Source organism: Aulostomus chinensis, chromosome 17, assembly GCF_037954235.1.
Source record: "Aulostomus chinensis isolate RoL2024-O1b breed Wild chromosome 17, RoL_Achi_v1.0, whole genome shotgun sequence".
NCBI lineage: Eukaryota > Metazoa > Chordata > Actinopteri > Syngnathiformes > Aulostomidae > Aulostomus > Aulostomus chinensis.
This window is the reverse complement of record NC_141336.1, coordinates 493,335-516,852: the sequence shown is the minus strand read 5'-3', so window position 1 is coordinate 516,852 and position 23,518 is coordinate 493,335. Positions and strand designations below refer to the sequence as shown.

General features: G+C 41.3%; 2 protein-coding genes across 8 annotated transcripts in view; one reads left to right on the top strand and one right to left on the bottom strand.

The window, feature by feature from the left end:
• gabrr2a (gamma-aminobutyric acid type A receptor subunit rho2a) overlaps nt 1-8,365 on the bottom strand; it is a 67,033-nt gene extending 58,668 nt beyond the window's left edge. For both annotated transcript variants that reach the window (XM_086183304.1, XM_086183306.1), the window contains exon 1: nt 8,344-8,365. The gene's annotated coding sequence lies outside the window, so the exon portion shown is untranslated. The remainder of the gene's footprint in view (nt 1-8,343) is intronic.
• Nucleotides 1-23,518, top strand: part of ankrd6a (ankyrin repeat domain 6a) — a 60,468-nt gene that overhangs the window by 7,312 nt on the left and 29,638 nt on the right. For 3 of the 6 annotated variants that reach the window (XM_086183303.1, XM_086183299.1, XM_086183298.1), the window contains exons 2-12: nt 8,889-9,085; nt 10,370-10,477; nt 10,554-10,652; nt 11,299-11,397; nt 11,468-11,566; nt 11,816-11,914; nt 12,824-12,901; nt 14,715-14,816; nt 15,398-15,580; nt 16,444-16,554; nt 17,122-17,274. In XM_086183303.1, coding sequence (XP_086039429.1) covers nt 8,894-9,085; nt 10,370-10,477; nt 10,554-10,652; nt 11,299-11,397; nt 11,468-11,566; nt 11,816-11,914; nt 12,824-12,901; nt 14,715-14,816; nt 15,398-15,580; nt 16,444-16,554; nt 17,122-17,274 — 1,323 coding nt within the window. In that variant the 5' untranslated portion in view covers nt 8,889-8,893. Of the gene's footprint in view, nt 1-8,888; nt 9,086-10,369; nt 10,478-10,520; nt 10,653-11,298; nt 11,398-11,467; nt 11,567-11,815; nt 11,915-12,823; nt 12,902-14,714; nt 14,817-15,397; nt 15,581-16,443; nt 16,555-17,121; nt 17,275-23,518 lie in introns of all 6 variants that reach the window. The other 3 variants (XM_086183300.1, XM_086183301.1, XM_086183302.1) reach the window with 3 other exon arrangements.

The following is a 23,518-nucleotide window of genomic DNA, read 5'->3' as shown; positions in this document are numbered from 1 at the left end:
TGAACAAAATGCTTAACGTCCAAGTCATAGCTCAAAATGCCTGTGTCTGTGTCAGAGACCCTGGATAGCTGTGTTGTCTGAGAATTTCCTGATGTGAATTTGGAGATGCCTGCTTAAGCAGTCATTTGTGCACGCTGTGAAAAGAGGTCGGGAGCTCACGCATTCCAGGGGCACCCCAGTGTTCACCACTTTAGACTCAGAGAGTCCCTGGTTCACTCGGACCTGCTGGGTTCGGTTGGATAGAAAATGAATGATACCATAGGATAATAAACAGGTTTACAGACATCTCCTTGAGTTTACTGAGGAGGAAGAGGGGATGAAGGGTATTAAAGATGGAGCTAAACTCTATGAATAATAGTCTTCCAAGGAAGAGGTCCAGTTACTTACAAGCATTTATGGATGTAACTGAGGAGAAAGGGAAGGAGAAGCCCAGAGCATCATAGAAAATTCCCCAGCAGTCTACACCACAGACAAAGATGTAAATGGAAAGACAAAAGGCACTAATTGTGTGGCAGAGACATTGATTGTAGCACCTATCAGACATGCAGAAATAGGTCTTTCTGGGTGAGTCTCCATGTTCTCCCGGTTCCTGCTGGGTTCTCTCTGGTACTCCAGCTTCCTCCACAGTCCAAAGACATCAAGAGGGGACCAGGTTAATCCAGACTCTAGATTGACCGGAGGCGTGGCTGGGAGAGCCAATGGTTGTCTGTCTCTATGTGTTGGCCCTGCCATGGACTGGTGACCTGTCCAGGGGGAAGGCTGCTGGGATAGGCTCCACCCCCACCCCCCTGAACAGGAGAAGAGGAAGACCATGGATGTATTATTGTTGTTGTTCTTCTTCTTCTTATCCACAGTGTTCTGCAAGTTGTCTGCAAATATGTCCGTGAGGTGAGGATTAGTCTTCCTCCTCCTTTATCCTCCCATACTACCACCTCTGTTTTGAATCTTGACAGGTAGTATCACCAGTACTACCCGTACTACCAGTGCGACCATGACTACTGCAGCCTTCACTGAAATCTGTCTGTGCTGAACTCTCCCTTTTCTCTCAGCTAGTACCAAGAGCGTGGGCGCCATCAACTGTCAGTCAGTATTTATTGCAGGTGAACTGAAGAGAAGGCTGCAACAATCCTAGACACACTGACGACCGATGTTGATGTAGCATGTTGATATGTATGTTTATGTGTGTATGTGTGTGTGTGTATGTATATACATATACATGCACATATATGTATATATATATATACATATATATATATATATACATATACTGTATATGTATACATGTATTTACATATGTACCGTATACTCCTAACCCTAACCCTATATGTGTTTGTGTTTGTGTGTGTATAAATACATGTGTATATGTATATAGCTATAGATATAGCACAAGGATGTGTGTGTGTGTGTGTGTGTGTGTGTGTGTGTGTGTGCGCGCGCGCGCGTGTGTGTGTGTGTGTGTGTGTGTGGGGTACGCAGCTGGGGGATTCTACTGAAGTAGGCCACCCTTGGCCTGAGGTGAGTGAATATTGACGGCGTTGCAACTGTGTTTTTTGTGTGCGTGTGCATGTGTGTGTTAGTACAGACAGGCTACACACACCTCTAATGAGCTGTGAGTAACTCATTGTGCCTCTAACTAGGTTGCTAGTTAGTTGCCACTTTCTCAGTTCTTGCAACGTCATGAATGTCCATGATGACACGCCACTTGTGTGTATGTTTCCTTTTGCTGGAATATCCTGATGGAATCAAGTCTCAACACACACCATGGGTGGGGTCTGACACACAAGAAGCAACTGGAAAGTCACACTCACTGACAAAATGTAATATTTATTACTATCATCCACCCATCATCCACCCATCATCCATCCATCATCCATCCATCATCCACCCATCATACACCCATCATCCACCCATCATCCACCCATCATCCATCCATCATACACCCATCATCCACCCATCATCCATCCATCATCCATCCATCATCCACCCATCATCCACCCATCATCCATCCATCATCCATCCATCATCAACCTATCATCAACCCATCATCCATCTATCATCCATCCATCATCCACCCATCATCCATCCATCATCATCCATCATCCATCATCATCCATCCGTCCTACGGGGCAAAGACCCGATTATGTTTGCTTTTTATTCTTACTCTTATTCTTACTATTACTCTTATTCTTACTCTTATTCTTACTCTTACTCCTACTCTTACTATTACTCTTATTCTTATTCTTATTCTTACTCTTACTCTTATTCTTATTCTTACTCTTACACTTACTCTTACTCTTATTCTTACTCTTATTCTTACTCTTATTCTTACTCTTACTCTTATTCTTATTCTTAATCTTATTCTTACTCTTATTCTTACTCTTACTCTTATTCTTATTCTTATTCTTACTCTTATTCTTATTCTTACTCTTATTCTTATTCTTACTCTTATTCTTACTCTTACTCTTATTCTTATTCTTACTCTTATTCTTATTGTTACTCTTTTTCTTACTCTTATTCTTACTCTTATTCGTATTCTTACTCTTATTCTTATTCTTACACTTATTCTTACTCTTATTCTTACTCTTACTCTTATTCTTACTCTTATTCTTACGCTTATTCTTAGTCTTACTCTTACTCTTACTCTTATTCTTATTCTTACTCTTACTCTTACTCTTACTCTTATTCTTACTCTTATTCTTATTCTTATTCGTACTCTTATTCTTTTGCTTATTCTTATTCTTACTCTTATTCTTACTCTTATTCATATTCTTACTCTTATTCTTATTCTTACTCTTATTCTTACTCTTATTCATATTTTTACTCTTATTCTTATTCTTACTCTCATTCTTACTCTTATTCTTACTCTTTGTCTTACTCTTATTCGTATTCTTACTCTTATTCTTACTCTTATTCTTACTCTTATTCTTACTCTTATTATTATTGTTACACTTATTCTTACTCTTATTCTTACTCTCATTCTTATTCTTACTCTTATCCTTTTACTTATTCTTACTCTTATTCGTATTCTTACTCTTAATCTTATTCTTACTCTTATTCTTACTCTTATTCTTACTCTTACTCTTATTCTTATTCTTATTCTTAATCTTATTCTTACTCTTACTCTTATTCTTACTCTTATTCTTACTCTTATCCGTATTCTTACTCTTATCCGTATTCTTACTCTTATTCTCATTCTTACTCTTATTCTTACTCTTTTTCTTACTCTTATTCTTACTCTTATTCGTATTCTTACTCTTATTCTTATTCTTACACTTATTCTTACTCTTATTCTTACTCTTACTCTTATTCTTACTCTTATTCTTACGCTTATTCTTAGTCTTACTCTTATTCTTAGTCTTACTCTTATTCTTATTCTTATTCTTACTCTTATTCTTACGCTTATTCTTACTGTTATTCTTACTCTTTGTCTTATTCTTAGTCTTATTCTTACGCTTATTCTTATTCTTACTCTTACTCTTATTCTTATTCTTATTCTTATTCTTATTCTTACTCTTATTCTTATTATTATTCTTACTCTTATTCTTACTTTTACTCTTATTCTTACTCCTTCTCTTAGTCTTTTTCTTACTTTTACTCTTATTCTTACTCTTATTCATATTTTTACTCTTATTCTTATTCTTACTCTTATTCTTACTCTTATTCTTACTCTTTGTCTTACTCTTATTCGTATTCTTACTCTTATTCTTACTCTTATTATTATTGTTACACTTATTCTTACTCTCATTCTTATTCTTACTCTTATCCTTATTCTTATTCTTACTCTTATTCTTATTCTTATCCTTACTCTTACTCTTATTCTTATTCTTACTTTTATTGTTACTCTTATTTGTATTCTTACTCTTATTCTTATTCTTACTCTTACTCTTATTATTATTGTTACACTTATTCTTACTCTTATTCTTACTCTTATTCTTATTCTTACTCTTATCCTTATTGTTATTCTTACGCTTATTCTTACACTTATTCTTATTCTTACTTTTATTCTTACTCTTATTCGTATTCTTACTCTTATTCTTATTCTTACTCTTATTCTTCCTCTTATTCTAACTCTTATTAGATATTTTTACTCTTATTCTTATTCTTACTCTCATTCTTACTCTTATTCTTACTCTTTGTCTTACTCTTATTCCTATTCTTACTCTTATTCTTACTCTCATTCTTATTCTTATTCTTACTCTTATTCGTATTCTTACTCTTATTCTTATTCTTACTCTTATTCTTACTCTTACTCTTACTCTTATCCTTACTCTTACTCTTATTCTTACTCTTATTCTTACTCTTATTCTTATTCTTACTCTTACTCTTATTCTTACTCTTATTCTTCCTCTTATCCGTATTCTTCCTCTTATCCGTATTCTTCCTCTTATTCTTATTCTTACTCTTATTCTTACTCTTACTCTTACTCTTATTCTTATTCTTATTCTTACTCTTACTCTTACTCTTATTCTTATTCTTATTCTTAGTCTTATTCTTATCCTTACTCTTATTCTTACTCTTATTCTTACTCTTATTCATATTTTTACTCTTATTCTTATTCTTACTCTCATTCTTACTCTTATTCTTACTCTTTGTCTTACTCTTATTCGTATTCTTACTCTTATTCTTACTCTTATTATTATTGTTACACTTATTCTTACTCTTATTCTTACTCTCATTCTTATTCTTACTCTTATCCTTATTCTTATTCTTACTCTTATTCTTATTCTTACTCTTACTCTTATTCTTATTCTTACTTTTATTGTTACTCTTATTTGTATTCTTACTCTTATTCTTATTCTTACTCTTACTCTTATTATTATTGTTACACTTATTCTTACTCTTATTCTTACTCTCATTCTTATTCTTACTCTTATCCTTATTCTTATTCTTACGCTTATTGTTACACTTATTCTTATTCTTTCTTTTATTCTTACTCTTATTCGTATTCTTACTCTTATCCGTATTCTTACTCTTATTCTCATTCTTACTCTTATTCTTACTCTTATTCATATTTTTACTCTTATTCTTATTCTTACTCTCATTCTTACTCTTATTCTTACTCTTTGTCTTACTCTTATTCGTATTCTTACTCTTATTCTTACTCTTATTCTTACTCTTATTATTATTGTTACACTTATTCTTACTCTTATTCTTACTCTCATTCTTATTCTTATTCTTACTCTTATTCGTATTCTTACTCTTATTCTTACTCTTATTCTTACTCTTATTCTTACTCTTACTCTTATTCTTATTCTTACTCTTATTCTTACTCTTATTCTTACGCTTATTCTTACTCTTACTCTTATTCTTACTCTTATTCATATTTTTACTCTTATTCTTATTCTTACTCTCATTCTTACTCTTATTCTTACTCTTTGTCTTACTCTTATTCGTATTCTTACTCTTATTCTTACTCTTATTCTTACTCTTATTATTATTGTTACACTTATTCTTACTCTTATTCTTACTCTCATTCTTATTCTTATTCTTACTCTTATTCGTATTCTTACTCTTATTCTTACTCTTATTCTTACTCTTATTCTTACTCTTACTCTTATTCTTACTCTTATTCTTACTCTTATCCGTATTCTTACTCTTATCCGTATTCTTACTCTTATTCTCATTCTTACTCTTATTCTTACTCTTTTTCTTACTCTTATTCTTACTCTTATTCGTATTCTTACTCTTATTCTTATTCTTACACTTATTCTTACTCTTATTCTTACTCTTACTCTTATTCTTACTCTTATTCTTACGCTTATTCTTAGTCTTACTCTTATTCTTAGTCTTACTCTTATTCTTATTCTTATTCTTACTCTTATTCTTACGCTTATTCTTACTGTTATTCTTACTCTTTGTCTTATTCTTAGTCTTATTCTTACGCTTATTCTTATTCTTACTCTTACTCTTATTCTTATTCTTATTCTTATTCTTATTCTTACTCTTATTCTTATTATTATTCTTACTCTTATTCTTACTTTTACTCTTATTCTTACTCCTTCTCTTAGTCTTTTTCTTACTTTTACTCTTATTCTTACTCTTATTCATATTTTTACTCTTATTCTTATTCTTACTCTTATTCTTACTCTTATTCTTACTCTTTGTCTTACTCTTATTCGTATTCTTACTCTTATTCTTACTCTTATTATTATTGTTACACTTATTCTTACTCTCATTCTTATTCTTACTCTTATCCTTATTCTTATTCTTACTCTTATTCTTATTCTTATCCTTACTCTTACTCTTATTCTTATTCTTACTTTTATTGTTACTCTTATTTGTATTCTTACTCTTATTCTTATTCTTACTCTTACTCTTATTATTATTGTTACACTTATTCTTACTCTTATTCTTACTCTTATTCTTATTCTTACTCTTATCCTTATTGTTATTCTTACGCTTATTCTTACACTTATTCTTATTCTTACTTTTATTCTTACTCTTATTCGTATTCTTACTCTTATTCTTATTCTTACTCTTATTCTTCCTCTTATTCTAACTCTTATTAGATATTTTTACTCTTATTCTTATTCTTACTCTCATTCTTACTCTTATTCTTACTCTTTGTCTTACTCTTATTCCTATTCTTACTCTTATTCTTACTCTCATTCTTATTCTTATTCTTACTCTTATTCGTATTCTTACTCTTATTCTTATTCTTACTCTTATTCTTACTCTTACTCTTACTCTTATCCTTACTCTTACTCTTATTCTTACTCTTATTCTTACTCTTATTCTTATTCTTACTCTTACTCTTATTCTTACTCTTATTCTTCCTCTTATCCGTATTCTTCCTCTTATCCGTATTCTTCCTCTTATTCTTATTCTTACTCTTATTCTTACTCTTACTCTTACTCTTATTCTTATTCTTATTCTTACTCTTACTCTTACTCTTATTCTTATTCTTATTCTTAGTCTTATTCTTATCCTTACTCTTATTCTTACTCTTATTCTTACTCTTATTCATATTTTTACTCTTATTCTTATTCTTACTCTCATTCTTACTCTTATTCTTACTCTTTGTCTTACTCTTATTCGTATTCTTACTCTTATTCTTACTCTTATTATTATTGTTACACTTATTCTTACTCTTATTCTTACTCTCATTCTTATTCTTACTCTTATCCTTATTCTTATTCTTACTCTTATTCTTATTCTTACTCTTACTCTTATTCTTATTCTTACTTTTATTGTTACTCTTATTTGTATTCTTACTCTTATTCTTATTCTTACTCTTACTCTTATTATTATTGTTACACTTATTCTTACTCTTATTCTTACTCTCATTCTTATTCTTACTCTTATCCTTATTCTTATTCTTACGCTTATTGTTACACTTATTCTTATTCTTTCTTTTATTCTTACTCTTATTCGTATTCTTACTCTTATCCGTATTCTTACTCTTATTCTCATTCTTACTCTTATTCTTACTCTTATTCATATTTTTACTCTTATTCTTATTCTTACTCTCATTCTTACTCTTATTCTTACTCTTTGTCTTACTCTTATTCGTATTCTTACTCTTATTCTTACTCTTATTCTTACTCTTATTATTATTGTTACACTTATTCTTACTCTTATTCTTACTCTCATTCTTATTCTTACTCTTATCCTTATTCTTATTCTTACTCTTATTCTTATTCTTACTCTTACTCTTATTCTTATTCTTACTTTTATTGTTACTGTTATTTGTATTCTTACTCTTATTCTTATTCTTACTCTTATTCTTATTCTTACAGTTATTCTTATTCTTATTCGTATTCTTACTCTTATTCTTATTCTTATTCTTATTCTTACTCTTATTCTTACTCTTACTCTTATTCTTACGCTTATTCTTACTCTTATTCTTACGCTTATTCTTACTCTTACTCTTATTCTTACTCTTATTCTTATTCTTACTCTTACTCTTATTCTTACTCTTATTCTTACTCTCATCTTTACGCTTATTCTTACTCTTACTGTTATTCTTATTCTTATTCTTACTGTTATTCTTACGCTTATTCTTATTGTTACTCTTATTCTTACTCTTATTCTTATTGTTATTGTTACTCTTATTCTTACTATTATTCTTATTCTTATTGTTACTCTTATTCTTACTCTTATTCTTATTCTTACTCTTACTCTTATTCTTACTCCTATTCTTACTCTTACTCTTACTCTTATTCTTATTCTTACTCTTATTACACCCCATTCCTTGATTAAGAACAATCATATAATAATCATATTCTAGAGCGGCACGTTGGGCTAGAAGTTCTTTTCGAAGAAGTAGCCCGGGAGAGGTGACAAAGTTCGAGCAACAATTGTCAAATCTTTACTCATTCACTCACTCACTGATTCACTCACAGATTTCTCATTCTATCGAGCCCAATCACGTCTCCTCACACTACCCCAGTGGAGAAGTTCTGGTTCTGGACTTGCTTCCTGGGACTTCCCCTCATGGTCATCTTGACTGGCCAATCACATCACCTGCTCTGTCACTGAAGAACAGGCACCACCGCTGGAGTCACTGTTGATCAAGAATTCCTGATTGTTCCATGTTGGAGCTTTAAGCAGCTCAGCATCGTTCCAGGAGCCGTACCTTCAGCTCAGAAATCCAGCTTTCCATGATTGACGGAACCGTTTCTGTCTTGTTGCCACACTCAGGCACTCAGATTGAGAGCAGAGCCCGAGATTTCATCTGGATTTACTGATCCATAATCCCAAGAAATGCTTTTCAACGCGAGTCACCAGGCGTGAGTGTGAGAGTGTGTGTGTGTGTGAGTGAGTGAGTGAGTGAGTGCGTGTAAGTGTGTGTGTGTGTGAGTGTGTGTGTGTTGTGGAGTGGACACCATTAAACCTTCTTACATGACAGCGTGCTGGCCTGATGGAGCCTGCTTGCTCTCTCTAAGCTGTAATGCACAACAACAGCTGGCGTCCTCACCACAAATCTTCACACACCAGCGAGCCAGCTGCTGTTCAGCGCCATCCTCTCATCAGCATCCACCTCTCACACCACCAACGCAACTACGACTCTTTGAAGGTTTTTTGGATGCTCCTTTTTGCTGCCAAGCGCCAAAGGACAGCAGGATCAATGGAGGACAGAAAGGTAAACAGCAGTTTATTCAACACTCGTCTTCTGTGGTCAGAGCATCATGTCTGTCACTCCTGTGTTGAAAACCTGATAATGAAAACATGTTGGTACACATGTATGTGGTTCAGATCCTCTCACTATCATCGTCCATGAGAACGCTTGAATCTGATTGGCTGCTGGTAGTCAGGTGGGGGTAAAGTAATTCCTGTTAATATGACACCGACTCAGTCGCTCAATCAAAGTGCCTGTTCTTCTTCTGAATCTGAGCTCAGGGACTTTGGGTGTGGCATCCAGCTGTAAACAAACCAGGTTTTCTTCAGGTGAGACTCAAACATGAAGATGCTCACGACAGTCAGATTATCCAGAGCAGAAGACACAGCTGCTCTACCTGCAGCAGCTCTACCTGACCAGCTGCTCTACCTGCAGCAGTTCTACCTGACCAGCTGCTCTATCTGACCAGAGCTCTCTGGAGGGAAAACTCCGGCATTACTGCGCTCATACACCTAGACACTGATCCGAGGTCAATAACCACGGCCCTTCAACGCGTCCATTATCAGGCATTAATGAACTTCAGCTCAGGCAAACGTCATCCTGTACTTCCTGATCAGGGGCGTAAATGCTGACGTGGCCCTGAGGCTGCGGTGGGTCCTTCATGCCCCCCTTGTATTTTCATTTATTCTGATTTTGAGACATCTGTCAGAAGTCTGAAATGGTTTTATGTCATTCTAGGGACCCATTTAATGTAATGTTTAGTAAACAGGGCAGCTCAGTTACCACCGGGACTGGTGGACAGGGACTAGTCAGGGTCCCCTGAGCAGGGTTAGAGCTTTGGAGCAGGACTGGCGTCTGGTCTACTATGCTAGTATGGCCATGAGAGAAAGAACTGTGTATGAAGCACACAAGAATATTAAAATGAACATCTCAGTGTATCAGAGGCAGCAATCACAGAGATGCCCATCAATAACCCTGTATCAATATAATACCAATATATTAATCCAGCAGCACCAGTGACCAGCCCAGCATCCGTCGGCAGTGTCCTATGAACACAGAGTGACTCATCCTGCCGCTTGGTCTGTCTCTGTGGTTAACCCTACTCCCTGGTCAGCACCACACCTGTGACATTTGACCTGTTACTCAATCAGTAACCCCCCCCCCCCCCACACACACACACACACACATTAACTGTCTTCAAAGTCTCTTAGGTAGAATGTGTCCAATAAGCAGGTGTTCCATGATCACCTGCGTGAACTCCCACATGTGAGGAGTCTCACTGGTTGGTCTCTGTCCTCCATCATGCAGCAGGTCCCGGACCACCGGACAGCCTTGCACCGTGCTGCTATGATGGGCAACAGTCAGACCACGGCTGCTCTCATCCAGGGAGGCTGTGCTGTGGACCTGCAGGACAGAGTGAGTGCTGGACTCCAACACGTCTGTGTTTGTGTGTTTGCAGTTACACAACAGTAATGCGGTGTGTTTCTTTGAGGACGGTAACACGGCACTGCATGAAGCGTCCTGGCATGGTTTCTCTTCCTGTGTCAAACTGCTGGTGGAAGCTGGAGCTGACGTGCACACCAGGAACAAAGTGGGTATGCTCGCAGAGCTGCAATGTAATGGGAAAGTATCTTTAAAATGAACTCACAGATTGTGAAATAAAATGTCTGTTGATAAGCCTGATAATAATCAATCAATGAAATAAACAAGCATAACCGTACAAAACCTAGAGAGTTACATTTGTGGGGGTGGGGTGAGTGATTCCATCCTTGGCCTTCTCGAGTGAGATGTCTCATATCTGAGCTGGGACCAGGTTCATTCATGTCCCAGTTCCTGGTAAATGGACTCGTCCCCCTGGACTCCTGCTACTTGAGACTGGCATGATTAGGATTTAAACCTAAAACCGAAAAACCACATCGCCATGTGTGCCTGTTGCAGTAACCCTGACCTCTGATTTTTTACAACCAAAATTTCTTCAGGTCGTCCCTGAGTCTCAGTGGTTTCTGGAATATATGAGAAAACATTTCCTCAGGGTGATCTTTGGATATCACGTGACAGTCACCTTTGACCTTTAACCATCCCCCAAAATCCCCTCAAGGTGTTCAGAAAATATCAAGTTGATCACAATGGGACACATATCACACACGTCAGGTGACTGGGACCGTTGACCACCAAACCTTTATTGGGGAAAGTGAAGGGGGAAACTTGGCCTGACCCTGGCTGTTGTGTCGATGCAGGCAGGTAACACGGCTCTTCACCTGGCCAGTCAGAACGCTCACGCTCAGGCTGCTCGTCTTCTGCTGCTTGGAGGAGCAACACCAGACACCAAGAACAACGTGAGTCCTCCAGCTGCTGAGTCCTCTGACCCTGCACAGTGTTCCTGGGTGAAACTCTGTTTGGCTCCAGGTGGGTGACACCTGTTTGCATGTGGCTGCTCGTTACAACAACCTGAGCCTGGTGAAGATCCTGCTCAGCTCACGGAGCTCTGTGACCGAGAGAAACCAGGTAGAGGATGAATGAGGTGTGAGCCAACTGTTTCTTAGGGTTGTTGGTTGACGTACATGATTGTGCTCGATGCCTTTTTTTAGTTCTGTGTATACACACTCACTTGAATAATTTACTATGAATTTTAGTTATGAGTAATGCCGACAAATACACTCTCTCTCTCTCTCTATCACACACACACACACACACACACACACACACACACACACACACACACACACTCTGCCATGTTTGTTTGTGTGACTGTAGCGAGGCGACACGGCTCTGCATGTGGCTGCAGCTCTGAACCATAAGAAGACAGTTGAGCTCTTACTGGAGGCCGGCACTGACGGAACCATCAGAAACGATGTAAGCTTCATGTGCTGCATGATGGCGTGATTCCTGCATGTTGTCCCTCCGATCAGGAACAAACCTCTTGCTCACTGTTACTTCTCACTGTCTTTTAGCTCAGCACCTATATGATGCGGTGAAGTTGTAGGCCACAAGCAAGTATTTGACTCACTCAACAGAGAACCCCTGCTGAAGCTCAAACAACAAGGTGCTAGAGCAGTTAGCATTAGCATTTCAGCGAATGTTGTTAGCAAGCATGAAGCTCTGCCGAAGCAGCAGGTTAAGTGGAAGTGATACTTATTCATGTGACTGAAGCTGTAGATGAGCCACTGTTCAAAGCTCCAACAGGACTTAGAAGCACTTAGGAACATTGTCTGGGTCTTGATATCCAGAGGTGAAAAGGTTCAGGCTGAGATCAGGACCATCGAGCATCAGATGCTTGATAAGACATCAGACGCTAAAAGATAAACTAGCACAGCTAGAAGATAACGGGAGGAACAACATGAGAGTCACAGATGGACAACCACTGGGACAGGAAGCAACACTTCTGACCTCTGGGAAATTCTTATATAAATATATATATATATATATATATTGCCCCCCCACCACTCACACACACACACACACACACACACACACACACACACACACACACACACACACACACACACACTCATTGACCTTCACTCGATCTCTGAGGAGTGTCGACCCTGAGACTCAAACGTGGTTCTTCACATCTTTTAGGGAGTCCATCTAGAACCACACTCTGTCAATGAATGTAGATGTAACAGTACCCTATGAGACCCAAGTGTGGAGCAGACCCGGCTCTATGGGGAGGCCATCTGCCTCGACCAGTCCACCTACATTACCACAGCTTATCATAATTATCAAGATCAGGCAAATAATGAAACTTCTGTTCCATGTCAGGCAGGCAAAACAGCGCTGGACAAGGCCAGAGACAACAGCCACAGAGACGTAGCGCTTGTCCTGGCGAGGGCGCCTCAGGTGGGGATTGGCCTCATAAACTGAACCCAGATATGATCAACACATCCAGAAGTTAGCAAGCATTTGCGTGCTTGGTAGTTTTCTAACTGACATGTGATTATGTGCATGATGAGACATCATGAACTCTTTCTCTGTAAGTAGACAGACAGTTGGTATGGCCTGAACCTGAAGAGTTTTTTCCCACCAGTTTCATCCATGTATTCTTTACATCCTCTCCCTGCCTTGTGAACGAATGCTAATGGGTTAAAAATTATGCGCATGCATGTCTCTTCTCTGCCTCTAGTTGGCGCAGCGCCCCACGTGATACCACCGGCCAATCGAATCTGCATTTCAGCTTAGAGCGGTTCTGTAACCCTGTGTTTTCAGTTTATTTTGTCGCTGGTTTTAGCGACTTTTCATGCCGTTAAAGGTTTTGGTGCCTCTCTCCTCCACTCTTCCCTCTCTGTCCTCCTATATGTGTCATACATAAATCATACTCATACGTATTACTAACTCGTCTTCTTCTCCGGAGCCTTTGGGCTCCCCTCATCCCAGATCCTGGTGCTGGAGGAGGCTCCAGACCTGAAGAGGCTCCAGCTGCCACCCGTAGCTCCACCTGCTCACGTCCCCGTCTGTCCATCAGTCTCTCCTCCTTTCTCTCCCTCTTTATCGCTGTCCCTCTCTTTCCTTCTGTCTCTCTGTCTTCCTCCATTCTCTGTCTTTGTCTCTGTCCATCAGTCTCTCCTCCTGTCTCTCTCTTTATCTCTGTCCCTCTCTCTCCTCCTGTCTCTCTGTCTTCCTCCATTCTCTCTCTTTATCTCTGTCCATCAGTCTCTCCTCCTGTCTCTCTCTTTATCTCTGTCCCTCTCTCTCCTCCTGTCTCTCTGTCTTCCTCCATTCTCTGTCTTTGTCTCTGTCCATCAGTCTCTCCTCCTTTCTCTCCCTCTTTATCTCTGTCCCTCTCTCTCCTTCTGTCTCTCTGTCTTCCTCCATTCTCTGTCTCTGTCCTGCTCTCCTGCTCTCTCTCTGTCCCCACTGATCCTGGATCTGCTCCACCTTCCTGCTGGTAAAGGAAGGTTCTGGTGGCTGCTGTTGCAGGATGTGCTGCTGATGGAGAATTGTTGGGTGGAGGTTCATTGAAGGAGGGAGGTGCTGGACCTGCTCTACTTGGACAGAGTCAGGACAGAACTTTGGTTGGGGTTTGGTGACACACAAATAAACCTGACTTGCCTAGAGACCAAACTAACGACTCTAATTTGAAAAGTGTCGTTGGTGTCGGTCCATGAGTGTGAGGTTGTTCTCTCCCGCGGCCACAGCCTCCTCTCGGTTCTAAATTATAGCCATGGACTGCACATCAAATGTATGAGTAACAAACATGGAAACAATCTGAATAAATGCAAGTTACAACTGCAGAAAAGAACACTTCCACAGTGTGAGGGGGACAGAGACGTGGAGTTAGTGTATGATGTCAGAACTCGTCTCTGTAGACACTGAAAAAGTCCTGGAAAATAATTTCAGGGAAAGAGTGGGATCTGCGTAAACAAAACAAAAAACAAGAAAACAGCTTTAAGAAATCACAATATTGTTTTTGATTGTAAATGAAAGCTAAATAAATTAGGTCAACATTTCTTATGGAAATATTTTTTGCTGTTCTTTCAAATAGACTTCAGAATTTCTTCAACTAAAACTTCCTTTGACAAATGCAATGAATGACACACCTTACTTTAAAGTGCCAGGATGAGGCCAAAAAGGAAGAGAGAACTCCAACTATCATGCTGATTATTTCACAGTACTCTGGAGTGATTACACTGGCAGACTCGGTTGTTGTCCTCAGGTGCACTGCTACATGCGAGGAAGAACTTTAAGGAAACGAAGAGGACTGAAGGACAGGTGCAGGACCCAGTCCATCCCCAGAGCAGGACTGCAAGCAAACAAGGTAAGAAGCCCCAGGAAACTCTCATTCCTGAGAACTGCTGGATGGTCATTAATAGACTTCACAATTTAATGGCCAATTTGAAATTGAAAAGGAGGGAGGTGGACCCAAAATACTATGACTAAGAAAACACTAGAAGAATAAATAAGTGGGTGAGCGGCATGAAGAACAGCCTTGTAAACTAAAAAACAATTTAATAAAACAAAACCCAAGCAGCGTTGTGCGTGTAACTGAGGGATGAATGTCTGTGACTGCGGAGCCCTCCTGAAGTTGGCCCCTGACAGTGACAGCAATCTGAACAATTGCAATCAAACCCTGGAATATCACAACCAACATCAATATTTCATATTCCAAATTATATAATCCAAAGTGTTTGTGATTCATGGCCATTTAAAACCTAATTTCAAAATTAAAAATAAAGAAATATTTGTTCAAGTGGGGCTTTTTGTTGTGGCCTCTCACAGCCTGATCGCAGTACCTTCACTGGCCACAGATGGAGCACAAACACACTCATGAGCAGTTTATTACTGCTGTCAGTAGCTTTTATTTTTTTCGTGCCAGTCCACTTGTCTGGTTGTCTTTAGCAGGACCACAGGTCACCCAGCAGCCACCAATCAGAGAGCAAAGGACATAAGTTGGGCCTCCCCCTGCTACAGCAGCGTCGTCGTCATGGTCACCAGCAGCATCAGCATCATCATTGTCATCATGCGGACACGCCAACTGCCTCCAGCAGCCCCTGCAGCAATCACAGGAGACTCAAAGAGCAGGTCAGCCTACAGCAGAGAGAGACATGTGGACCAGAATGATCTGGTCCTCCCCTGTTTCGAGACAGACTGGCCTGGCTACACAGGTCAGGTAAACCATCAGCCCTCTAAGCCCAGAACAGTTTCTAGGCGTATTTCCTCCTTGATAATGATAATCTTTCAAATTAATCATGGAATGTGAGTATTTATATCTGTGGTACGTACGTTCTTCATCACACGTCTGAATGTGCCAGGGAGACTAGTGCTCCTCACTTATGGCTGCCAGAAGTTATTGTCTCACCTGGGTCCATACGTACAGGTAGATCACGGGCTCGTATCGTGTCACATTCCTGGTCAAACTTGATTTTATCTGAGGCAACAATCACACCTCACATCAAGTCTCAGCTTGTGTCCTTGAGTTTTTAAGTCACCTTGAGTTTAATAGTGCAACAAATTCTGAGTAGTTTGAGAATTCTTGCAAGACATTCAGTGAAATCTGCAGCCACATACAGACTTACAGATGTGGAGTATGACACAGCAGCTGGAGGGTGGAGCCTTCTCCTCAGGGATCGCCTACACTGCGTATGATGTCTAACTGTGGAACAGGGCAGCTGCAGTCCTGGTGGAGGACTGAGCCCCCCTGCTCAGTGCCAGACAGCATCCAGGTTTGGCTCAGTGTTTCCTCCGCCTACTGATGCATAAACGATATAAACCAGAAGAACCTCAGACTGTCAATCAGTGAGGGTGGAGCCCCTCCTGAAGCGCTGATGCTCATCAAATACCGTATACCTGCGATAAATCTCTCTTTCTGTGTGTGTGCTTTCACCATTCATGATGATATGAAAAGAAACACTTGTGCTGTTTGTACCACCTTTTGCCTCTTTCAGTGCTTCCCAATCAAAAGAGAAACATTCTGTGTTGATGGTTCACCCACCAAGGAGGGAAACACCTACCACCTCTACACACTCTATCGTGATAGGGAAGGCTTCATTAGGCAGGTCAGTGATAAATAACTACAGATGCCCATACAGTTGTAGTCCTCTGGTATTTATAATTCCATATCAAAATGGGGCTCAGAATATGCTATGAACACCTTGGTACTAAAAGTACAAATACAACATGTTGCTCTATTGCACTAAATTGTCAAGACTTTCAATTGGAGGCAGATACAACTGGAGGGGAAGTGACTTCCTGCATCAAGGCTAGCTTCTGTTACGGTCTGAGCTGGGGGAGTAGACAGAACGAGGAGGAACCGGAGGCTCGTGACTGGAGACTTGGGACTAGTGACAATGCGTTCGGACATGAAACTGGCGACGGCAGTGACACTTTAAACATCAGTGACCCGACCCAGACAAAGGGAAACATGGAGGTTAAATACACGAAGGAAAACGAGGCACAGGTGGTCCAATCACCCAGGTGAGACACATGAGGCGATCACAGGGAGGAGCACAGGAAGACAGGACACCGACTTCACAACAAAACAGGAAACACAAGACAGGCACCGTGACAGCTTCATCATTGACTCTCTGGGGGTCAAGGGGTTAACCGGTGGCCTGTCGCTGTAGGCACCAGCTGGCAGCTGCCACTGCAAGCATCTGATGAAGAAGCTGGAAGGGGAAGTGAAGGCCACACAGGAGGAGATGAGGCTGCATGTCCTGAACGTGCAACAGCAGGTCAACAGCAGGCTGGGACGAATGGAGCGCAGGAACAGACATCAGGTCAGCTGTTACTCTTCATGTATGTTCAGATGAATCACCAAAACATCTTCAGGAGCAGAGATGCCTGCAGTGTCATGTACATTTGAGGGGTAATTTTGTTGAGAGCCTGGGTCTCCCTTTTTGGACACACACTCCTTTTCCCTCCTGGTGAGCTGCTTTCCAGGTGTTTGCTGCTGGCCTTCCCCTCCTCTAAATCGAATCCTTCTCTGGCCATAATGCAGATGATTGTTGGCTTTTCCTCTCGGCTGTTCCTGCTAATGTGTCCTCTGAAACTCTGTCCAGGTCCTGGTCCAGTTGGTTTGATGCTGTGTTATCATTATTGGGGGGCCTTTCTCTGTCTGTCCCCTAGGTTGAGTGTCTGAAGTAGTATTAAGGGAGTACCTCCTGCAGTGGACCAGATGCTGAGAAGTCTCCTATACTGTGACAGGAGTCATCCTGCATCTCACGTAGTGTCTCCACCAGGATCTGCATCCGTCTCTGCATCCCCTTCTTCCACATGTATCTTAAATCCCTTTGCATTCTTGCAAGTCTTCCCACGACGATACTTTACGTCTGACACCTCCTCTGTAAGAGTGGTTTGGTTGAGCAATCTAGTTATCAGTCTGTGTATATTCTCATTCGTCCAGGTCATAGGTATCTCAAGGAATTGATTCAGGTCACCAGGATGCACTTACATGTCTGCAAGATGCTTTGGCCCGTATCCAAGTGGTGTCATCAGTTTATGCTGTTCCAATAGATTAGCTGCCTAGTCTACCTAGACAGGGAAGAGCTCAGGTATGTAAACCTTAGTGGGTGTTCCACCAGCTCATTATTACTCCGTGGAGTTGTGACGACTGCAGTTGTTGGAGTCACTAGGCTCTGTGTTAACGACTGTCGTCACATTAGGACACAGGAGACTCACCTGAGAGTGGGGGATGGGTCACCGTTTGATGCAAATCTGTGACAGTCCAGGTCCGTGTTTTGTTCAAGATAGGCAGATATTTACATTTGACCTACATTTCCAAGGTCCAAAGCCTTCAGGTCTGCACGGGAGGAAAGGAATGAAAAAAGAGGAGGAAAAAAGAGTCCGATATAGAGGTATGTTATCCTATGTCATCTTTAAGTGCCGCTCTGTGTGTAACGTCGTTAGACGTTTCATTTGTAGCCACTAGCTAGCTAAGTAACAATTAAGCTAATGCTACATAACAGTGCTACGATAGCTGTTGAACCCAGATAACATTACAGCTTGAAGGATATGAGACTTAAGGGCAAGCCAGTCGCTCGCTCTCGCTCTGGACAACTGCTCCTTCCTGTGTTGATATTTACCTGACAAATATCTTTGATAAAGGCTGACACTAACTTATCCACAAAAACAGACTTCTGCACTCACTGGCTTGCACCAGAGATCTGAGCACCACTTGGCATCATAGCATATTGTTGTAAGCTAGATTGATATAGAAATGTATCAAGATCCCTGCCCAGCAGCATGTGTGTAGCTGTTTAGTTGTTACTCAGAGTTATGTTGTTATCTTATCTCAGTGGAGCAAGTTTTATTGCTTTTTGAACTTAGTTCCAACTTAGTCTGAACTAAGTTTGAACTTCCACAGCCGCTGCAGCAGGATGCAGGAGTTATTTGTTCTACTCTGCAGCTCCATGTTGGTGCTTGTATTCGGCTCATATCGACTCTCCCACTGTCCAGATGCACTCAGGAAACAACTGCAGAAGCCCCCAGCTGCTGGAGAAGAAACATCTGGTCTCCATCTCCACCCCCTCTGAAGCAGTCAACTCAGATAAGGTCACTTCGGGTCTCTGTGGAAGCTAATTGATAGCACTGCTATGTCATTACCATTATTTTTGTTGTTGTTATGATTATTAATGTTGCATGTTACAATTACACCTTGTTACTTGTTAAATGCAGGTTTCGATCAAATTAAATTAAGTATATTTATACAGTGGTACTTTATATACAGTACATCAGTATGGATGTTCCCTCTGTATTCAGCTGCAGGTCAATCAGGATGTATTAACTAATTCTGTTGAATGTAGCGCCTTATCAATACATGTTGTTGAAGCAAAAATATTTGCCGTCACAAGGACTGAGTGACTTTGTTAATAATGTTGATATTATGTCAATAATATTTTTTCCACAAGGGCAGGTAGTTGTTAATATTTAATCATTTATACATCCTTTTATATGTTCCTTTGTTTGTTGAGTCATTTTAATATATAAAAATATACTTTTTGTCTTGAACTCATTGTGGTCGCTGATATTTGGGGTGGGGGGGGGGCACCAATTCTCAATCTGGCTGAGGGCACCAAAATGGACGGGTCCTCCATGGGAGCACACAAGAGTGCTAGAACTGAAACTCCTCAGCATCACAACAGCGAGCAAGCATGGGGAAAGGCCAAAGACATTGTGCCTTAGCTTACAAAGTATACAAGAGATGCCTGATGCTTCTCTATAGACTGTGGAAACTGTTGCAGAAGATATGGACAAAAATCATCATTCCATCATCCTAGAAAAAAAACACATACCAAAAGGAATGGGCTCATAAAAAATTGTCCAGGTCTGAGGCATTTCAAAGTGTTAACTAAAAGACATTCTTGTCTGTCCTGGAAAAAAGCACAACTACTTGCAGGGGGCGCTGCTCATGTGGTGACCTGTAGCTATTATGTGCACGTCTTGATTGTCATATCGTGGATCCATCCATCCCTCCATGTTCTCCCTCTTCTCCTGTTAAGGGTGGCGGGGGTAGGCCTAGGCCTTGAGGGGCTGGCCCCCCCCAATTTTAATCACATTGTAGACATTTAGGGCTTGGGGGAGTGCATGAGGATGTACTGGGAGACTCTGCCGTCTGCAACCGGCGGGGCTCCCATGCTCTGGGTGCCTCACCAAATTTTAACTACATTCAGGCGGGCTGGGCCTCTCAGGGGTGTGGGGGGTCCTGGCTGGCTGGCTGGTGGTGCCTTATAGCCTGAAGCCCCCCTGCTCTGGGGGGAGGGGTAGAACAGGGGATGGGTGGAGTGGATGGGGATTGAGGGTTGTGGGGGGTGATGGGGGGTGGAGCCTATCCCAGCAGCCTTCCCCCTGGACAGGTCACCAGTCCATGGCAGGGCCAACACATAGAGACAGACAACCATTGGCTCTCCCAGCCACGCCTACGGTCAATTTAGAGTCTGGATTAACCTGGTCCCTCTTGATGTCTTTGGACTGTGGAGGAAGCTGGAGTACCAGAGAGAACCCACGCAGGAACAACGTGACTCTCTCATATAATCTGAAATCATGAGCTGGGGCTTAACAGCTAGTGTGAGGGTCACATTTGTGAAGCAGTTTGAATGTCGAACTATGTTTCGCCTCGAAACGCATGGTCCAGAGACTGACCAGAGGACCAACCTTCCTGATGAGTACAGGATAGTGCTCCATGTAATGATGCTTGGGTAGAAGCTGCACATGAGGAAAGAGTTCTTGGTATCTTTTGCGATGCTCTGAAATCTTGCACTCAAGGTAAGCAATGGATTCCTCAGTGTGTGCTCAACAACATCTTTTAAATCCATTAGAACTTGCCAAGCCTTTTCGTCCTCTGGCACCAGATGTCCAATGATGAATGGGAGTGATCTTAACAGGGCCCAGTTTTCATGGGCATTACCCCCAATGGTTTTAGAGAATGTGTGTGGAATTGCACGAGGCTTGTTTGGCTTATCTGACCATTTGTACGGAAAACTAAGAATGGATTTGTTGAGATTCTACAATTCTACAATTTCATTTAGCAGACGCTTTTGTCCAAAGCGACGTACAACACAAGCAAGAATTTAGACCTAATTAAGGAAAAGTCCATAGTAGCGCAAAAGTGCATCAGTTGTGATTTGGTCACAGGTACTGCCATCTAGTGGCAGAAGAAGTGTTGCCCCCCCACCCTTTTTAATTTTTTTTATTTTTATATAACAGACATACAACATCACACAACACAGTTAGTGCTACATAATCACTAAGTGCTGGGTCTTAGACCCTCTGACTGATTCTACCCCAAAGAGGAGCAGAGTCAGGTTCAGTGCCTCGGTGCTCTCTGAACAATTGAGTCTTCAATTGTCTCTTAAAAGTAGAAAGGGACTCAGCAGAACGCACAGAGTTCGGTAGTTCGTTCCACCATTTGGGAACAACAGAAGAGAAGAGTCTGGCAAGAGATTTGGAGCAGCGCTGGGCTGGAAGCACCAGGCGTCTTTGGCATGCAGAGCGTAGTGGGCGAGAAGGAGAGTAGACCTGGATCAGGGATTCCAGGTAGGCTGGAGCCGTTCTTGTGATTGTTTTGTGAGCCAAGAGAAGTGCCTTGAATTTGATCCTGGCTGCCACTGGAAGCCAGTGAAGAGAAACCAGCAGCGGGGTGACATGTGCCCTTTTGGGCTGGTTGAAGACCAGACGTGCTGCTGCATTCTGGATCATCTGCAGAGGCTTGAATGAGCCTGCAGGGAGGCCTGCCAGAAGAGAGTTGCAGTAGTCAATGCGTGAGATGACAAGAGCCTGAACCAGAATCTGTGTGGTCTGTTGGGTCAGGAAGGGTCTGATCTTCCTGATGTTGTAAAGGGCATAACGGCAAGACCGAGAAACTGAGGCCACATGAACCTTAAAGGTCAGCTGGTCATCAATCATGACACCCAGGTTTCTGGCTGAGTTTGTGGGCGCAAGTAGGCTCGAGTCAAGTTGGACACTGACCTGAGGCTGAACAGATGGACAAGCTGGAAAGACCATAAGTTCAGTCTTAGAGAGATTCAGTTGAAGGTGGCGTTCCTTTATCCATGTGGAGATATCAGCCAGACACGCTGATATACGATCTGAGACCGTTCTGTCATCAGGTGGGAAAGAGAGGAGAAGCTGAGTGTCGTCAGCATAACAGTGGTAGGAGAAGCCATGGGAGCGGATCACTGCACCAAGTGAGGTGGTGTACAGAGAGAAGAGAAGGGGACCAAGCACTGACCCCTGAGGAACCCCAGTCGATAGGCCATGTGACCTAGACACCTTTCCTCGCCATGACACTCTGAAGGATCTGCCTGTGATGTGGGACTTGAACCACAACAAGGCAGAACCAGATATGCCGAGCTCAGAGAGTGTGGAGAGGAGAATGTGATGGTTCACCGTGTCGAAGGCAGCAGACAGGTCCAGCAGAAGTAGGACGGAGCACTGACCAGCAGCTCGAGCTCGTCTCAGTGACTCAGGGACTGACAGGAGTGCAGTCTCAGTGGAGTGGTCACACCTGAAGCCAGACTGAAAAGAGTCAAGTAGGTTGTTGTTCTGCAGATGTTCAGAGACCTGGTTAAATACTGAGCGCTCCAGTATTTTTGACAGGAATGGCAGAAGTGATACTGGCCTGTAGTTTTCAACCTTGGCGGGGTTGAGATGAGGCTTTTTGAGCAGTGGGGTGACACAGGCCTGCTTAAAAGTAGCAGGAAAAATGCTGTTTCCAGGGAGGAATGGACAATGTGTGTGACTGCAGGTTTGATAGAGGGCAAAATAATGGTCTGCAGGATGCTGGTGGGTATTGGATCGAGAGGACAAGTTGTAGGTTTTGAGCTCAGGAGAATTCTGGAGACTTCATCTTGGCTCAGGGGAGCAAAGGAGAAGAGTGAAGCAGCAGTGGCAGGTTGGTGCTGACTGGACTGGTCAGGCTCAGAGAACTGGTTGCTGATTGCAGCAACCTTTTCAGTAAAAAAGGATGCTCAAGACTAAAGTATTTCTTTGATATTAACACTTGCAAACCGTGCGCAAGCTCAACAGGCACCACACCTTCGAACACATCATGCATGATATCAGGGGGGGTGACCTGAGAGAACATTAAAATGAGCTGGGTTCTCAGTGAATACACATGGTCCTTTGACACCAAAACAGCTTGACCCATCCTCCTGGGCAGAGCCTACATGTGTTTCATGGAGCTCATTTGTTCTCAGAAGGAATGAACCTTGTCTCGCATTTTGTGTTTGGATCTCTTTTCGTGTTGCAGTGCAGACCCGGCATATGTGCCCTGCCGTAAAGCTTTCATTAAAACCTGCAATACCATGAGCACCGAGGTTATCAGCAAGAACTACAAGAACTGTGTCTTTAACACACCCACCAAGCAAAGGAACAAATACTCCATCTTGCTCAAGGGTTTTTAAATCCTGAAGAAGTGGTTGCAAGACTTGGTCAAAACCCTACTTCTTCACATCATCAGATTTGCTCACGACTGCCAGGTAAATTGAGGAAAGTACTGAATGAGAGCCCGGTGGCAAATTACTG